Source organism: Sinocyclocheilus grahami, unplaced genomic scaffold (assembly GCF_001515645.1).
Source record: "Sinocyclocheilus grahami isolate Dianchi unplaced genomic scaffold, SAMN03320097.WGS_v1.1 scaffold60.1, whole genome shotgun sequence".
Taxonomy (NCBI): Eukaryota; Metazoa; Chordata; class Actinopteri; order Cypriniformes; family Cyprinidae; genus Sinocyclocheilus; species Sinocyclocheilus grahami.
In genome coordinates this window covers 157,989-170,025 of record NW_015505239.1, presented here as the reverse complement: position 1 = coordinate 170,025, position 12,037 = coordinate 157,989, and the positions used below count along the sequence as shown (strand labels likewise).

Here is a 12,037-nt window from a genome sequence, read left to right as displayed (position 1 = left end):
TCCAAATTCACCCCAAAAAGTCTCGTTTGTTTGTGCTTCGTTTGTGCTGGTTTGTGCAGGTAATATTTTCGTTTGTGCTGCTTCGGTTTTTAAAATATTAGACATTGAATTATAGGCGATGACGTCACTCAGTCCCCCCACATGCTCCAAATTCACGAAAAATTTTCTTGTTTGTTTGTGCTCCGTTTGTGCCGTAAAAAATTAGTTTGTGCTGCTTCGGTTTTTAAGATACTAAAATAATATTTATTGCTAATTTTCCGAGGTCACGAGGTCCCTCAGCCCCCCACTGCTCCAAAATTGACCCCAAATAAGTTCGTTTGTTTGTGCTTCGTTTGTGCTGGTTTGTGCAGGTAAAAGTTTCGTTTGTGCTGCTTCGGTTTTTAAAATATTAGACATTTAATTATATGCGATGACGTCACCAGAACCGTACACAAAATGCTGCCCGAAAAAGTAAAATACAGATTTTTTTTTAAATAACTTTTTGCACCTTTAATAAACAATTGAAAAATGCACAAATTAATATAGAACATTTAACAGGTTTTCTTTGGCCAAATTAGAAGTAGGCTAATGCTTCTCTTGCACATTCAGTTTAGAACTATATGTCTCTGCGCTAGATCATTGATGGGGAGCTGGGCAATTAATAGTAAATATGTCCAAAACAGGGTATTATTATTATTATTTGTGTATGAATAATAAAATCGCTATATATGCGCATGTCAAGTATTTGTGGGAGTATTATAGTATTACTATATGATATGGAGGCGCCCGCGCAATCTCTGCAGAAAAATTTTTCCTGCAGAAAGAACTTAGAATAGGCTACTCCGTCATTTTTGGATTTGCTTTATTCTGTGGATATGGCCATCAGCGTTGACTAATCTGTTGACTAGGAAAAAATCTTTAAAAACAAGTAGCGAAAACGAACATATTACCAGCACAAACAAACAAGACTATTTGGGGTAGCTAATTTTGAAGCATGTGGGGGGCTGAGTGACCTCAGAATTATCACTAAATAATATTTTAATATCTAAAAAACCAAAGCAGCACAAACGATTTTTTTTACGGTACAAACCAGCACAAACGAAGTATAAACAAAGAAGATTATTTTGGTTGAATTTGGAGCATGTGGTGGGGCTGGTGACGTCATCGCATATAATTCAATGTCTAATATTTGAAAAACCGAAGCAGCACAAACGAAGCTTTTACCTGCACAAACCAGCACAAACGAAGCACAAACAAACGAGACTATTTAGGGTGTATTTGGAGTATGTTGGGGGGCTGAGTGACCTCAGAATGACCTATAAATATTCTTTTAATATCTAAAAAACCGAAGCAGCACAAATGAAAATATTATCTGCACAAACCAGCACAAACGAAGCACAAACGATTGAGCCTGTTTTGGGTGAATTTGGAGCATGTGGGGGGGCTGGTGACGTCATCGCCTATAATTCAATGTCTAATATTTAAAAAACCGAAGCAGCACAAACGAAACTTTTACCTGCACAAACCAGCACAAATGAAGCACAAACGATTGAGACTATTTTGCCGACGTTTTGCGTTGGGTGGGGGCCAACTTCACAGAGGTGTTCTCAGCAGAGCTCCTGAAGAAGGAGCTGTAAAAATATATTGAGATGGTTTTTGGTACTTATACCGCAAATATATATTCTTAAGCACATCAAAACCTCCAATAAAATGTATAATTTATAAAAAATAAAACTCCAGAAAGGTGTAAATTATGTGACCTTTAAAACCCATTATAAACGAGGCATTTGTTGCATCCAGTGGGGACATATTTACGGATTATAATGATTTATACTGTCTTTTTACGCGTTGCGTTGCATCGCACCACGTAAACATAAAACCATGTCTACATCTGTGATCAGAGAAATGACATACAAGTGTTACTCTACACTGCTCAAAACTTGCGTTTGAATCATCAGTGGTAAATTCTTTAAATATGAAAACGTACTTACAGGCTGTGAGTCAGAACAGCCGACATTGTAGTCTACTCTTCCAGGATCAGGAAACAGTCCTCCATAAAATGCGCTGGACACATCTGAATATTTGGGTTGAACTGTTCTGGAACGGTGTTGTAATTACAACTTAACCACTGATTTCTAGTCGTGTCCTCTTTTGGAAGGACAAACAAAGTAGTTTCGCTTTCACAATGAAACACACAGCGTCACACACGGCGGGCTTGAGTGAGCGGAGGCCGGCGGGCTAGAGTGAGGAATGGCCGGCAGGTTAGAGAATGGCGCGGCCGGCGGATTCGACGAAGGAGCAGCTGGCGGGCTTGCGGCAACCACATGTGACGACCCCGGGCTGGACTCCGCTTCGTCCACGGTGAAAGCCGATCCAGCGATCCACAGCACGAAGTCGATGTATTTCCTCAGCGACCAGCATGGATCAGCTCCAGGCATGACAAAGCAGATATCGTCCTCTTTTGGAAGGCCAAACAAAGTAGTTTCGCTTTCACAATGAAACACACAGCTCTTCACGACATGGCGGCGGCGGCAGCAACAATACTCCAGTGAGAATAAAAGTTACGCCTTCTTACTTTGCGTGAACATTTGGGCGGCGTTATGCAAATCTTCCCACATGGTGACGTAGACATGTGGGGGCGTGTTAGAACGAGCCATTTTAGGTAGCGTGGTTGACTCTTAACTTTTATAAAGAATATCTCTTTGGATTTGAGACTTTAGTCTTTGATACTTTACAGATCTTCTTTATGCACCAAGAGCTTGTAACACTCCAAAGAGAAAGGAAAAATTTAAATCGCGTCATATGACTCCTTTAATATCATGTCATATAAATTTCAGGCAAAATTTGGTTCATTTCCCCCCCCCCCCAAGTTTTTTTTTTTTTTTTTTGCAGGTATATCACAGTTCTGTTTTACCTTAATAATGTAGAAGAAGGGGGGGAGACCACCTTTCCAGTGGCAGATAATAGGACTTACGAAGAAGTGGTGTGTCCTATTGAATAAAGCATCTTTACATGTGTATTTGTGACTCAAATGCAAGAATTTTGCACAATTTTAAGGACATGCGACAGACGATAATTGGGTGCATGTATCCGTGTGTTTCCCAGTCACTGATACAGAATGATGTGGATCTGTTGGACACCAGGAAACATTGTGATAAAGGCAACCTGAGAGTGAAGCCCATTAAGGGGACGGCAGTTTTCTGGTACAACTATCTCTCCGATGGTAGAGGTAATTGATATAACTTATCGGCTATTTTGTAATGCATTGTTTTATTGTTAAAATGATTTTCAGTAATTGAAGTAAAGCTGAATTAAAATATTAATATTATGGAAGAAACTTGAAAAACAGACAACAATTCGAAATAAGCCGAAGTTCTAAAACTATAAAAACAAGTTATATAGAAATATTGAATAATTAGTTAATAAAAAAATGACAAAAGCACATAAAAAAAGCTAAAAGCTAATTCAAAATATGAATAAATATTAAAATAGTATACAAGTAATACTAAAATAACACTGTTTTGGAATAAAGTTAAGTGAAACATAATGGTATTGTAATATAAATCTATTGTTAGTTATCCATAAATGCTATCTACCTAATCATTGTTTGATACAAGAAAACGTCATGCTGTGATATGAAAATGTTTCTGAAAGGTGTTACTCAGCTTAACTGAATGATTAATTTGTGATAAATAACAAACATTTAGTACTATAGATACAGCAGAGTACAGAAGCACGACTTTTCCAATTTAACTTTTCTTTCCATTACAAATTGAATTATTACCACATCTTAAGTGAAAAAATCTAATTTCAGAATGTCTTAGTTCCCATTTTCTTTAATGATAGCAGCATTCAAGCTGGTAACTCCACAACTTTGTTCAAAGTCTATAAATCCATCTACAGGATGATTTAAGAAGGATCCAGAGAGCATCTTGTGGAGTTACATTTGGTCTTAAATTTCTTGAAATGTAATTTGACTGTAGATTGACCCCACTGTGAGAAGTGGCTGATCTAGAAAATGCCCTCTGTAGGTTGGGTTGGTGAACAGGACGAGTATTCTCTTCATGGTGGCTGTGTGGTGACACGAGGGACTAAGTGGGTTGCCAATAATTGGATCAATGTCGATCCAGACTACCAGCGGCAGGCACGCTACCAACAGTTTGTTTCTCAACAACAAGAGACACAAGAGCAAGAAGAACTCATTTCAGAACTGAACTCAGACCAGCACATAGATAGACACCAAGACCTATAAACACATACATAAATCCAGGTACAACAATGCACATATATACACATTCACTTCTGTGTTACAATCTATAAATAGTCATTCACTTCCTCTTTCACACACACATCCAGACACACAGTTCATTGCCTCTGCATCACTCATACACCCTGAAGCACTGACCTCATACCAACAAACACAAAAATACACTAGTCCTTTGTACTGTATATTTGGTTTGCTCTTTCCTAAATACATGCAATTGCACACTGTAGAAATGTAGCCCTACCAAAATGTCCTCATTTTCAGACCTGAATGAGCTTTACTCAACCTCCAGTGGTCCCAGTGTTGGAGCTGGAACTTTTGTTGGGTTGGATTCAGGGATAAGCAGCCTGAGATTTATGCAATTGTGAAAGACAATGCTACTGTTCCTAATGTAGATATTTGAAGGCATTATTATTTATTTTTTCATGGGAATGCAGCCATATTCGACAACTCTGTTTACATACAGAATGACACTCTACTGTACCTTCCAAAGGCTGTACACACCGCAGCTAATTGTTAATACAGTGATAGTAAATAGAAGTGCATACGAGATGTGTATCTCTTCCTTGTACATGTTTTGACTTGCAGCAAATAAACCACTGTCAGTGTAAAAGCAAACTTCACAATTGCTGGAGGATGTAGTGTGTACTAGCCAAAGAGTGTGGGAAAAAAATGTATGTTATCGCTTTCTACTGAAGTGACATTTACACTGACATCTAAATCACCGAACACTTGAGGAAAGTTATCTGCAGGGACACTGTATTGACTAGTTCTGTCAATGGACTACAGGTTAGTTTAATTATAACTATTAACAAAAAATGATTAAGTTTTAACCTATGTAACATCTAGTCAGCTTCCATCTCTGCCAGGATGTTTCCTACACTTATTTCCTCTCAGATGTTCTTGAAAAGAAGCATGTAAAACTTGGACAATCTGTATGATTTGTTTGGATTTCAGTCATTTATTTTGTAATGTTTTTTCTTTGTTAATTACAGTGCATCCAAAGACTGACTGAGGTTAACTTATTTTATTTATTTGTTGGATTGTTGCTGTTAAAATGCACAGAATCACTTTGTCAAATAAATTAAACTGACCAATCAGAGATTGTTTTCTTTAAAACAAACAACCAATCTAACATTGCATTTTCTATTTTAACATTTGTCATTTTGCAAAGAAATTCTCATAAAATGTTATCTGCATAATTCACAAAAGTAGTTATCTGTATAATTCACAAAAATCCTTTACTGGTTAAAAAAATTAAAATTAAACAAACATATCAAATACATTTAAAGGCCTGCTTTATAATCAAATGAGAAAAAATAAGTAACAGACATGTTTCATTAGTGTCAACTCCTGAGCCAAACTCTATTTGGAACTTCATGAAGAGGTTTCGTTTTTTTATATAGCTTTAATAAAATCGAAAGGGCTTGTAGAAGAAAAAGAAGAAATCAGATGACTTCTATCATAGTCGGGTCCCACTCATATCCTAAAATGAGACGTTTAAAATCATGTATACTGTATATTCCACAATAATTCCATGTACTGTATACTGTATGAGAATGTAATATTAGTGAATACATATATTGGTGAACCTACCAGAGCATTCTCATAGCTGTGGACGATCTCAGCTCCCCGATGTTTGAGACAATACAGAACTGTATCATGCACAGTAGCAAAGACACGTCCTTCAGTGATGACATCAGAGAAGAAGCCACCACGTTCAAGCTGTTCCACCACCAGTGCTTGGGTGAAAACAAAGCATAGCCCAGATATTTCCCAATCATTCACTAAATGAAGCATTCTGAAACAGTTCACTGTGACACTCTTACCTTGACAGCCTGCCAAGTAGATATCCACGCCAATCTCACCAAAATCATGGAATATCTACAGTAAGAGATGGTGATGAGAGCTCGGTTGCAATGCACAGTCACTTTTCTCTGTGGGACTTTTGAATTACTACTTACATTCCTTAAGGTCTTAATGGCAACTGTATCAATAAAGTTAGCAGTAGAGAAATCCAAGATGATGGAATGGATGTCCCAGGTCCACTTCCCCAGGGATCCCAGAGAAACCCTCTCCAGGTCCCGGCTTAAAGTGTCCTCGCTGCTGGAGTCCAGAGTGGTGGTGTCCCCATCATGCAGATCTGACACTGACCCCAGGGTGGCAGTGTCAGGGTCAGTGCCCTTAAGGTACATCCAGGTGTGATGGCCATCAGATGTCCTCACTGTCTCAGGTATTACAAACACTGTACTGTTTTCCCGTTCTCTCCAGCCAAGCTCGACCTCTCTGTGTATGTCTCCATTCGTTTCCTTCAACTGCCCTGCTTCCTCTTCCACTGAAAAAACTGCTTTTTTGGATCGCTGAGAGGCTTCCCTGAAAGCTCTTTTCTGTAAAGTAAAAATGAAATTATGATTACATGTTGATAAGTTGGTGTGATACTATAATATACACAGCAATATGATTTCACTAAGCTCATTAGAATGCATTATGGGACCACCTTTTCCACAAAAGTGAAGCTGCCTTATAATTTGGACAAAATTAGGTATCTGATCTCTGCAGCTCACTAGATTTTTGGAACAAAGCATAATAGTACAGGATTGGGCCTAGCTCATGCAAATGGAGCAGTAATATCATGAATATTCTATAGCATATATGCTATATATAATATAGCAATATTATATAGCATATAATAACCATGAAAACTATTAGCAGAGATCATCTACCTGTCTTTTAGCCTCTCTTCGGGCTCTTCGCTCTGCTCGCCTCTCTCTCCGTCTCTGCTTGGCCTCCTGCCTGCGCTTATAGGTGAGCATTTTACCGATGTCCAGGCCACTCTTTGCATAAACAATGGCAATTGATATGCATTAGTAAAAATAATATAGGTAGAGAGTGGTTCTCAACTAAAGGCCCCCATTGTCCACAACAATATTCAAAGGTCCCCTAGACATAGTTTTGTTTTCAAAACTTATTTTAATCTACGGCAACTCATTTCTGTAAATAAAAAAATATATGAATTAATGAATGAATGATGCATTTATATAGCGCTTTCTTATAGGCAATTTGGCCAGAATATATAATAATAATAATTCAAATAAAAACTTCGGCATTACAGACAGTTTACATTTCAGAAATCCAGAAGTTTTATTTCTTTTACTCACAATTTGTACATGACAAAATATTTGAGAGCATGACACAACTAGTAAAATGTATATTCATTCTAAAAATGCCAATGGTATGTTAACATTTTATTCATTTACATGATTTTTATAGAAAAAGTCTAGAAAACATACTTTTAAAATTGACTACCTCATATATCCAGGTTTTTCAACCTTCAAGTGAAGTTTCTTCAAAGGAAACAAACCATTTTAAGGGGTAATTTAAAAAAAATATTATTATTTGAAATTGTTTTAGTTTAGTTTAATACTTGTTTTGTCTTATTATAAATAACTTCAAGTCACCTTTTGGATGGAATGCCCCTTTGTGGGCCCCGGCCCCTGACCGAAAACCACTGTTATAAGACATTCCAGCGTACTGAAAATATATACTTTATGGTTACCAAGTTCAAATAAAAAATATTTACCTTTTTTTTAAGGGCCTCAAGATAAAGTTCAGCATTAGCGAAATACATGGTGGCAGAAGAGTGAAATATGGTGATACCTTGTACCTCCCTCACCTGCAAAACACAAAGCACATTTGTGATAGATCTGCTTAGGTAGATACATTGATTAAAAAAGGAATAGGGGTAATGAAGGCTAGTTTGCTTTTTAAACTGTCCTGGAGTTACAGTGGTAGTTAAATAAACTTAACTAATAATTATTATGCAAATCATTAAAAATGGTGCACAGTTCAACATTCCAGTGCAGTCCTGTCTGCTAAATGGATAAATATCCATGTAAATCTCACCTCCTTGTGTGTCTCCATATCTAGATACAGCTCAGTGCCAGGGAGGTGTCCCAGCAGTGAGTAACTGGCCCTGAGAGACAGAAAGAAGTCATGCGATAAGGTCAGACATGATGCAGTAAGAGAATAGAGCAGATGACAGTAGTGAGAAACACTGCCGAAAGATTAGAAATAGGGAAAGACTCCAACCGTTGAGTTCTGAAGATAACAGTGAGCAGAGCAAAACCCATTGAGGCACCCAGACCCATATCCAAATTAAAGAGCACAGTGGACACATATGTCACCAACCATATCAACTACAAACACAAAAACAGAGCACAGAAATGAATAAGTACACTAACAAACCAGCAATCATGGAAAATATCAACGGAATTAAATATTAGTGATGTTTGACTATGCGAAAGTCATCAGCACAATGCCTGTTCTATATTTTTTTAATCACATTGCTATGCGATGTTATTATTATGTTTTTTTTCCAGACATTTTATGATCCTCCAGGCAAAGTTTGATGACTTGGAAAATGAAAAACACACCCCCTCTTTAAGGTATGCTATCTATCTTCAAGACTATAACGCTGCAAGACAAGTTATGCTCCAAAGTTTAATTCTTTGTATAAGAGGTTCGGATGAATCTCAGTAAGCACCACTAAATAATTGAAGCTGAAAAAATACCTTTTATGACTTAACTTGTCATAACTTACCAGATCAATCTTGCTACTACGCCATAGTGTGACTATGTCGTAGTACTGCTTAAACATTCCCTTCAGATTCACAAATACAATGGCAGCAAGAACTGCCTAGACAGACACACAAAGAATGTAAATTGTAGTCACACTTTATTCATGGCACTTACCAAAATAATGAATCTAAATAAAGCACAAATAGATTGGCAATCTGACTAACAGACCTCTCAGAGGTTTGTTGGCACATACCTTGGGCAGCTCTTGAAAAAGTGAGCCTAACTTTAGTACTGTCACCAGTACTATTACACCAGACACTACTCCAGCGATCTAATAAAACAACACGTTGTGATGAACAAACATAGATGTATAAATGAACGCATTCATAGAGTTGCATTTAAAAAGTGCATTTGTCTTGCCTGTGTCTTGCCTCCTGTGCTCTCTTGAATGAGACTGCGAGACATTGAAGAACAAACTGAAAAACACTGGAAAAATCCTCCAACTGTATTACTGAGACCCAAAGCCACCAGCTCCTACAACACAGTGAGAGAAAGACAGAGATCAACAGTGCATTGACATTATCTGTTTATCCATATGTGTTATTCTGATTTACCCACCTGGTTGCTGTCTACTTTGTAACCATGTTTGAGAGCAAAGGTTTTGCCCAAAGAAATAGAAATTGCATAACCAACAATGGCCATGGCAAAAGCATCCAACACCACCTCAGAAAAGACATTGGCGTTTGGAATGCTGGGAGGCTGAAGTCTGAGAAAACATCAGAATTACCACAAAAATGCATGTGTTATAAAAAAACATCATGGTCATAGAACCATTTCTGCAATATTTTATGATATATAACTTGATTTGAATAAAATTTGACTAGTGGTGCTTATGACATTGCCTTCCAAAGCACCATTAAAAAAAATACTTTTTATTAAAAAAACATATTTTAGATGTGAAAACTCACCCACTTGGGATCTCACCAACGACTGATATCTTATAGGTTTCATTCAGCCGAGTGTAGAATGATATTACTGTCGCCACTACAATCTAGCATAGAAACATACACATTTCATGAGCTAAGGATAAAATGATGTTAATAATTCCTGTGTAGTAAATGAGAAGCCAGACTAGTTGCAATTAGTTATTGCTAGGAATTATATGATGCAAACACTATAATGAAGAGAGTTCAAATGCTGACTACACAGATTAATAACAGAGAGGGCATTAAGGACATGCACTACTGATAGATACAGAAAGATTTAATGAATCCTATAAAACAAAAATAGTACAATTTATGGATAGGACTGAATCAAACAATGAAAAAGAAAAGCAGACGGTATTTAAAATTGTCATTTCTCATTGATTACGTACAGTGCACAGCTCCACTGGAATAGGCACCAGTAGTTTTTGCCTGAGCGCAGTGTTAAGCTCTTTGGCAGTGATGAGAACCACAATGGACACAACACTGGCCAGCAGAGTTGGGAGATGAGTCTCTGGCAACAGCATAAACAAGTCTGCTAAAGTCTGCACAGAGAAATTACAGAGAATTAATGCTTACGTCTATATGCATTGAGGCATGCACATCCAATGCATGAATTTGATTGTACTCACATAGACAATAGACAGCGGTCCACTGAAGCGCTTAGGTGAGACTCCAAGGATGTACTTTAACTGGGCTACTACAGCATGAGCAGAGGCAGCTGTGGTATAACCTCTGACCAAGGGCTCTGAGAGATACGTACCAACAAACCCAAACTGCACCAAGCCTAATACAACCTATGAGTGAGAATGCAAGATTGTATTTAACTGAGACAATAAATTGAGACATTGTAATTCATGTTATTTAAATGGACCTCTGTATACAGTATAATGCTGTGGGTTGAGGTATATACATTTTTGTGTGTAAGCATCAGTCTGTGTTTATATGTGTTTATCACCTGAATAAGTCCTCCCAGTACAGTGGCTGCAGCAGCAACCTGCACTCTGTAGAAGTCTCTAGATATAATATCCACCTCCTCGGTCACATTAGTGCCATTGTAAATAAGGAAATCTGAATCGGGGGCCAGTCTCTCTGTCACACTGCCAATCATAATACTGAGGATGGTAAATGTGCCTATGCAAACACAAACACATAAATACAAGTCAAAGCATTATGACTTGACAATTCAAACAAAATTTATACAGAAAACCATGCATTTTGACTAAATCAAATCAACTGAGGTTAATAAGTTTCAGCAGTGTTCAAAGATAAATGATCTCACCTATAGATATGTGTCTGGAGGTCCCAAAAATAAAATAAATTAGCGGAGAATAGAGGGATGTGTAGAGTCCAAATACTGGAGGCAACGAGGCTAGCAAAGCATAGGCCATTCCTAAAACACACAAACACAATATTTTAAACACCCACAAATTAAGATTATATTGTAGGTCAAAAAGTACAGAAACATGCTTTCACCTTGTGGAAGGTGCATGATGCCCACACTGATGCCAGAGATAAGGTCTGGCATGCCATAATCCCAGATGGAGTAACGGGGCAACCAGGACAGAACAGGCAAGAAACCAACTATGCTATGTTTCAGTCTGGGTGTAGAACAGCTGGTATAGAATGTAAGGAAAAATAAACATAGATTGAAATTTCTTTCAAACAAACCTTTGCTTTAATGGCTGTATCCTACCTGAGTGATTTCTTCAGCCGATGAGAGATGGGAAGGTTGATCTGGGAAGGGTCCATTCTCTGAGATCGCTCTTTCAGCCTCTGTTCATCTATAATCTCTCTCTGTACATGATACTCTCTATGTCCTGAGTCCATTTTCTCTATTTTGTGCTATATAGCTACTATGAATAGTCTTTGTCAAGACTTAATTACAAACCACAAAATTACACTGACCTCAGTCTCGATAAAACTTCATAAGACTTTCTGCATGCCATCTATGATTTACCTCTAAACCTGTGAGGGTTATTTAAAAGGGAACATAACAGGGTTAGTTTGTATTAAAAAGAGGCTGTGCTTTCTAACAATAATTAACTTAAGAACAAGTAATAGCATATAATCATTTAAATAGATATGTACAATTTCAGAAGAGTTAAATAAGTAAAATAAGCAAACAAAAATATTGCCAATGTGCATGTCATTATAGGAAAAATATAAGTGTAATAAACTGATAATTCTATCTTTCAACTGATAGTTCTATCTTTAACTCTTTCAGCTGTCT

At 37.4% G+C, this 12,037-nt stretch overlaps 2 protein-coding genes across 2 annotated transcripts in view; one reads left to right on the top strand and one right to left on the bottom strand.

Moving 5' to 3' along the window:
* p4htmb (prolyl 4-hydroxylase, transmembrane b) overlaps positions 1-4,866 on the top strand; it is an 11,792-nt gene extending 6,926 nt beyond the window's left edge. Inside the window, exons 8-10 of the mRNA XM_016271041.1 lie at positions 2,872-2,962; positions 3,085-3,208; positions 4,011-4,866. Of these exons, the coding sequence (XP_016126527.1) occupies positions 2,872-2,962; positions 3,085-3,208; positions 4,011-4,231 (436 nt within the window). The 3' untranslated portion in view covers positions 4,232-4,866. The remainder of the gene's footprint in view (positions 1-2,871; positions 2,963-3,084; positions 3,209-4,010) is intronic.
* An 839-nt stretch (positions 4,867-5,705) lies between these two features.
* slc26a6l1 (solute carrier family 26 member 6, like 1) lies at positions 5,706-11,671 on the bottom strand. The gene is made up of 19 exons (XM_016271026.1): positions 11,501-11,671; positions 11,281-11,420; positions 11,087-11,197; positions 10,763-10,938; positions 10,437-10,601; positions 10,197-10,349; positions 9,790-9,872; positions 9,440-9,587; positions 9,242-9,355; positions 9,075-9,152; positions 8,844-8,939; positions 8,333-8,439; positions 8,147-8,216; positions 7,824-7,916; positions 6,967-7,077; positions 6,208-6,630; positions 6,073-6,127; positions 5,840-5,985; positions 5,706-5,729 (listed from the first exon to the last, which is right to left on the bottom strand). The coding sequence occupies exons 1-19, from the start codon at positions 11,632-11,634 to the stop codon at positions 5,706-5,708; spliced, it is 2,427 nt and encodes an 808-aa protein (XP_016126512.1). The 5' UTR covers positions 11,635-11,671.
* Between the last annotated feature and the right edge of the window lie 366 nt (positions 11,672-12,037).

Excerpts from the sequence above, each read along its gene's own strand:
- slc26a6l1 (XM_016271026.1), bottom strand. The coding sequence starts at position 11,634 with ATGGACTCAGGACATAGAGAGTATCATGTACAGAGAGAGATTATAGAT. Across the intron at positions 8,940-9,074 it reads TTTTTCAAGAGCTGCCCAAG|GCAGTTCTTGCTGCCATTGT; the intron begins GTATGTGCCAAC and ends GTGTCTGTCTAG. Across the intron at positions 7,078-7,823 it reads TTGAGGCCCTTAAAAAAAAG|AGTGGCCTGGACATCGGTAA; the intron begins GTAAATATTTTT and ends GTTTATGCAAAG.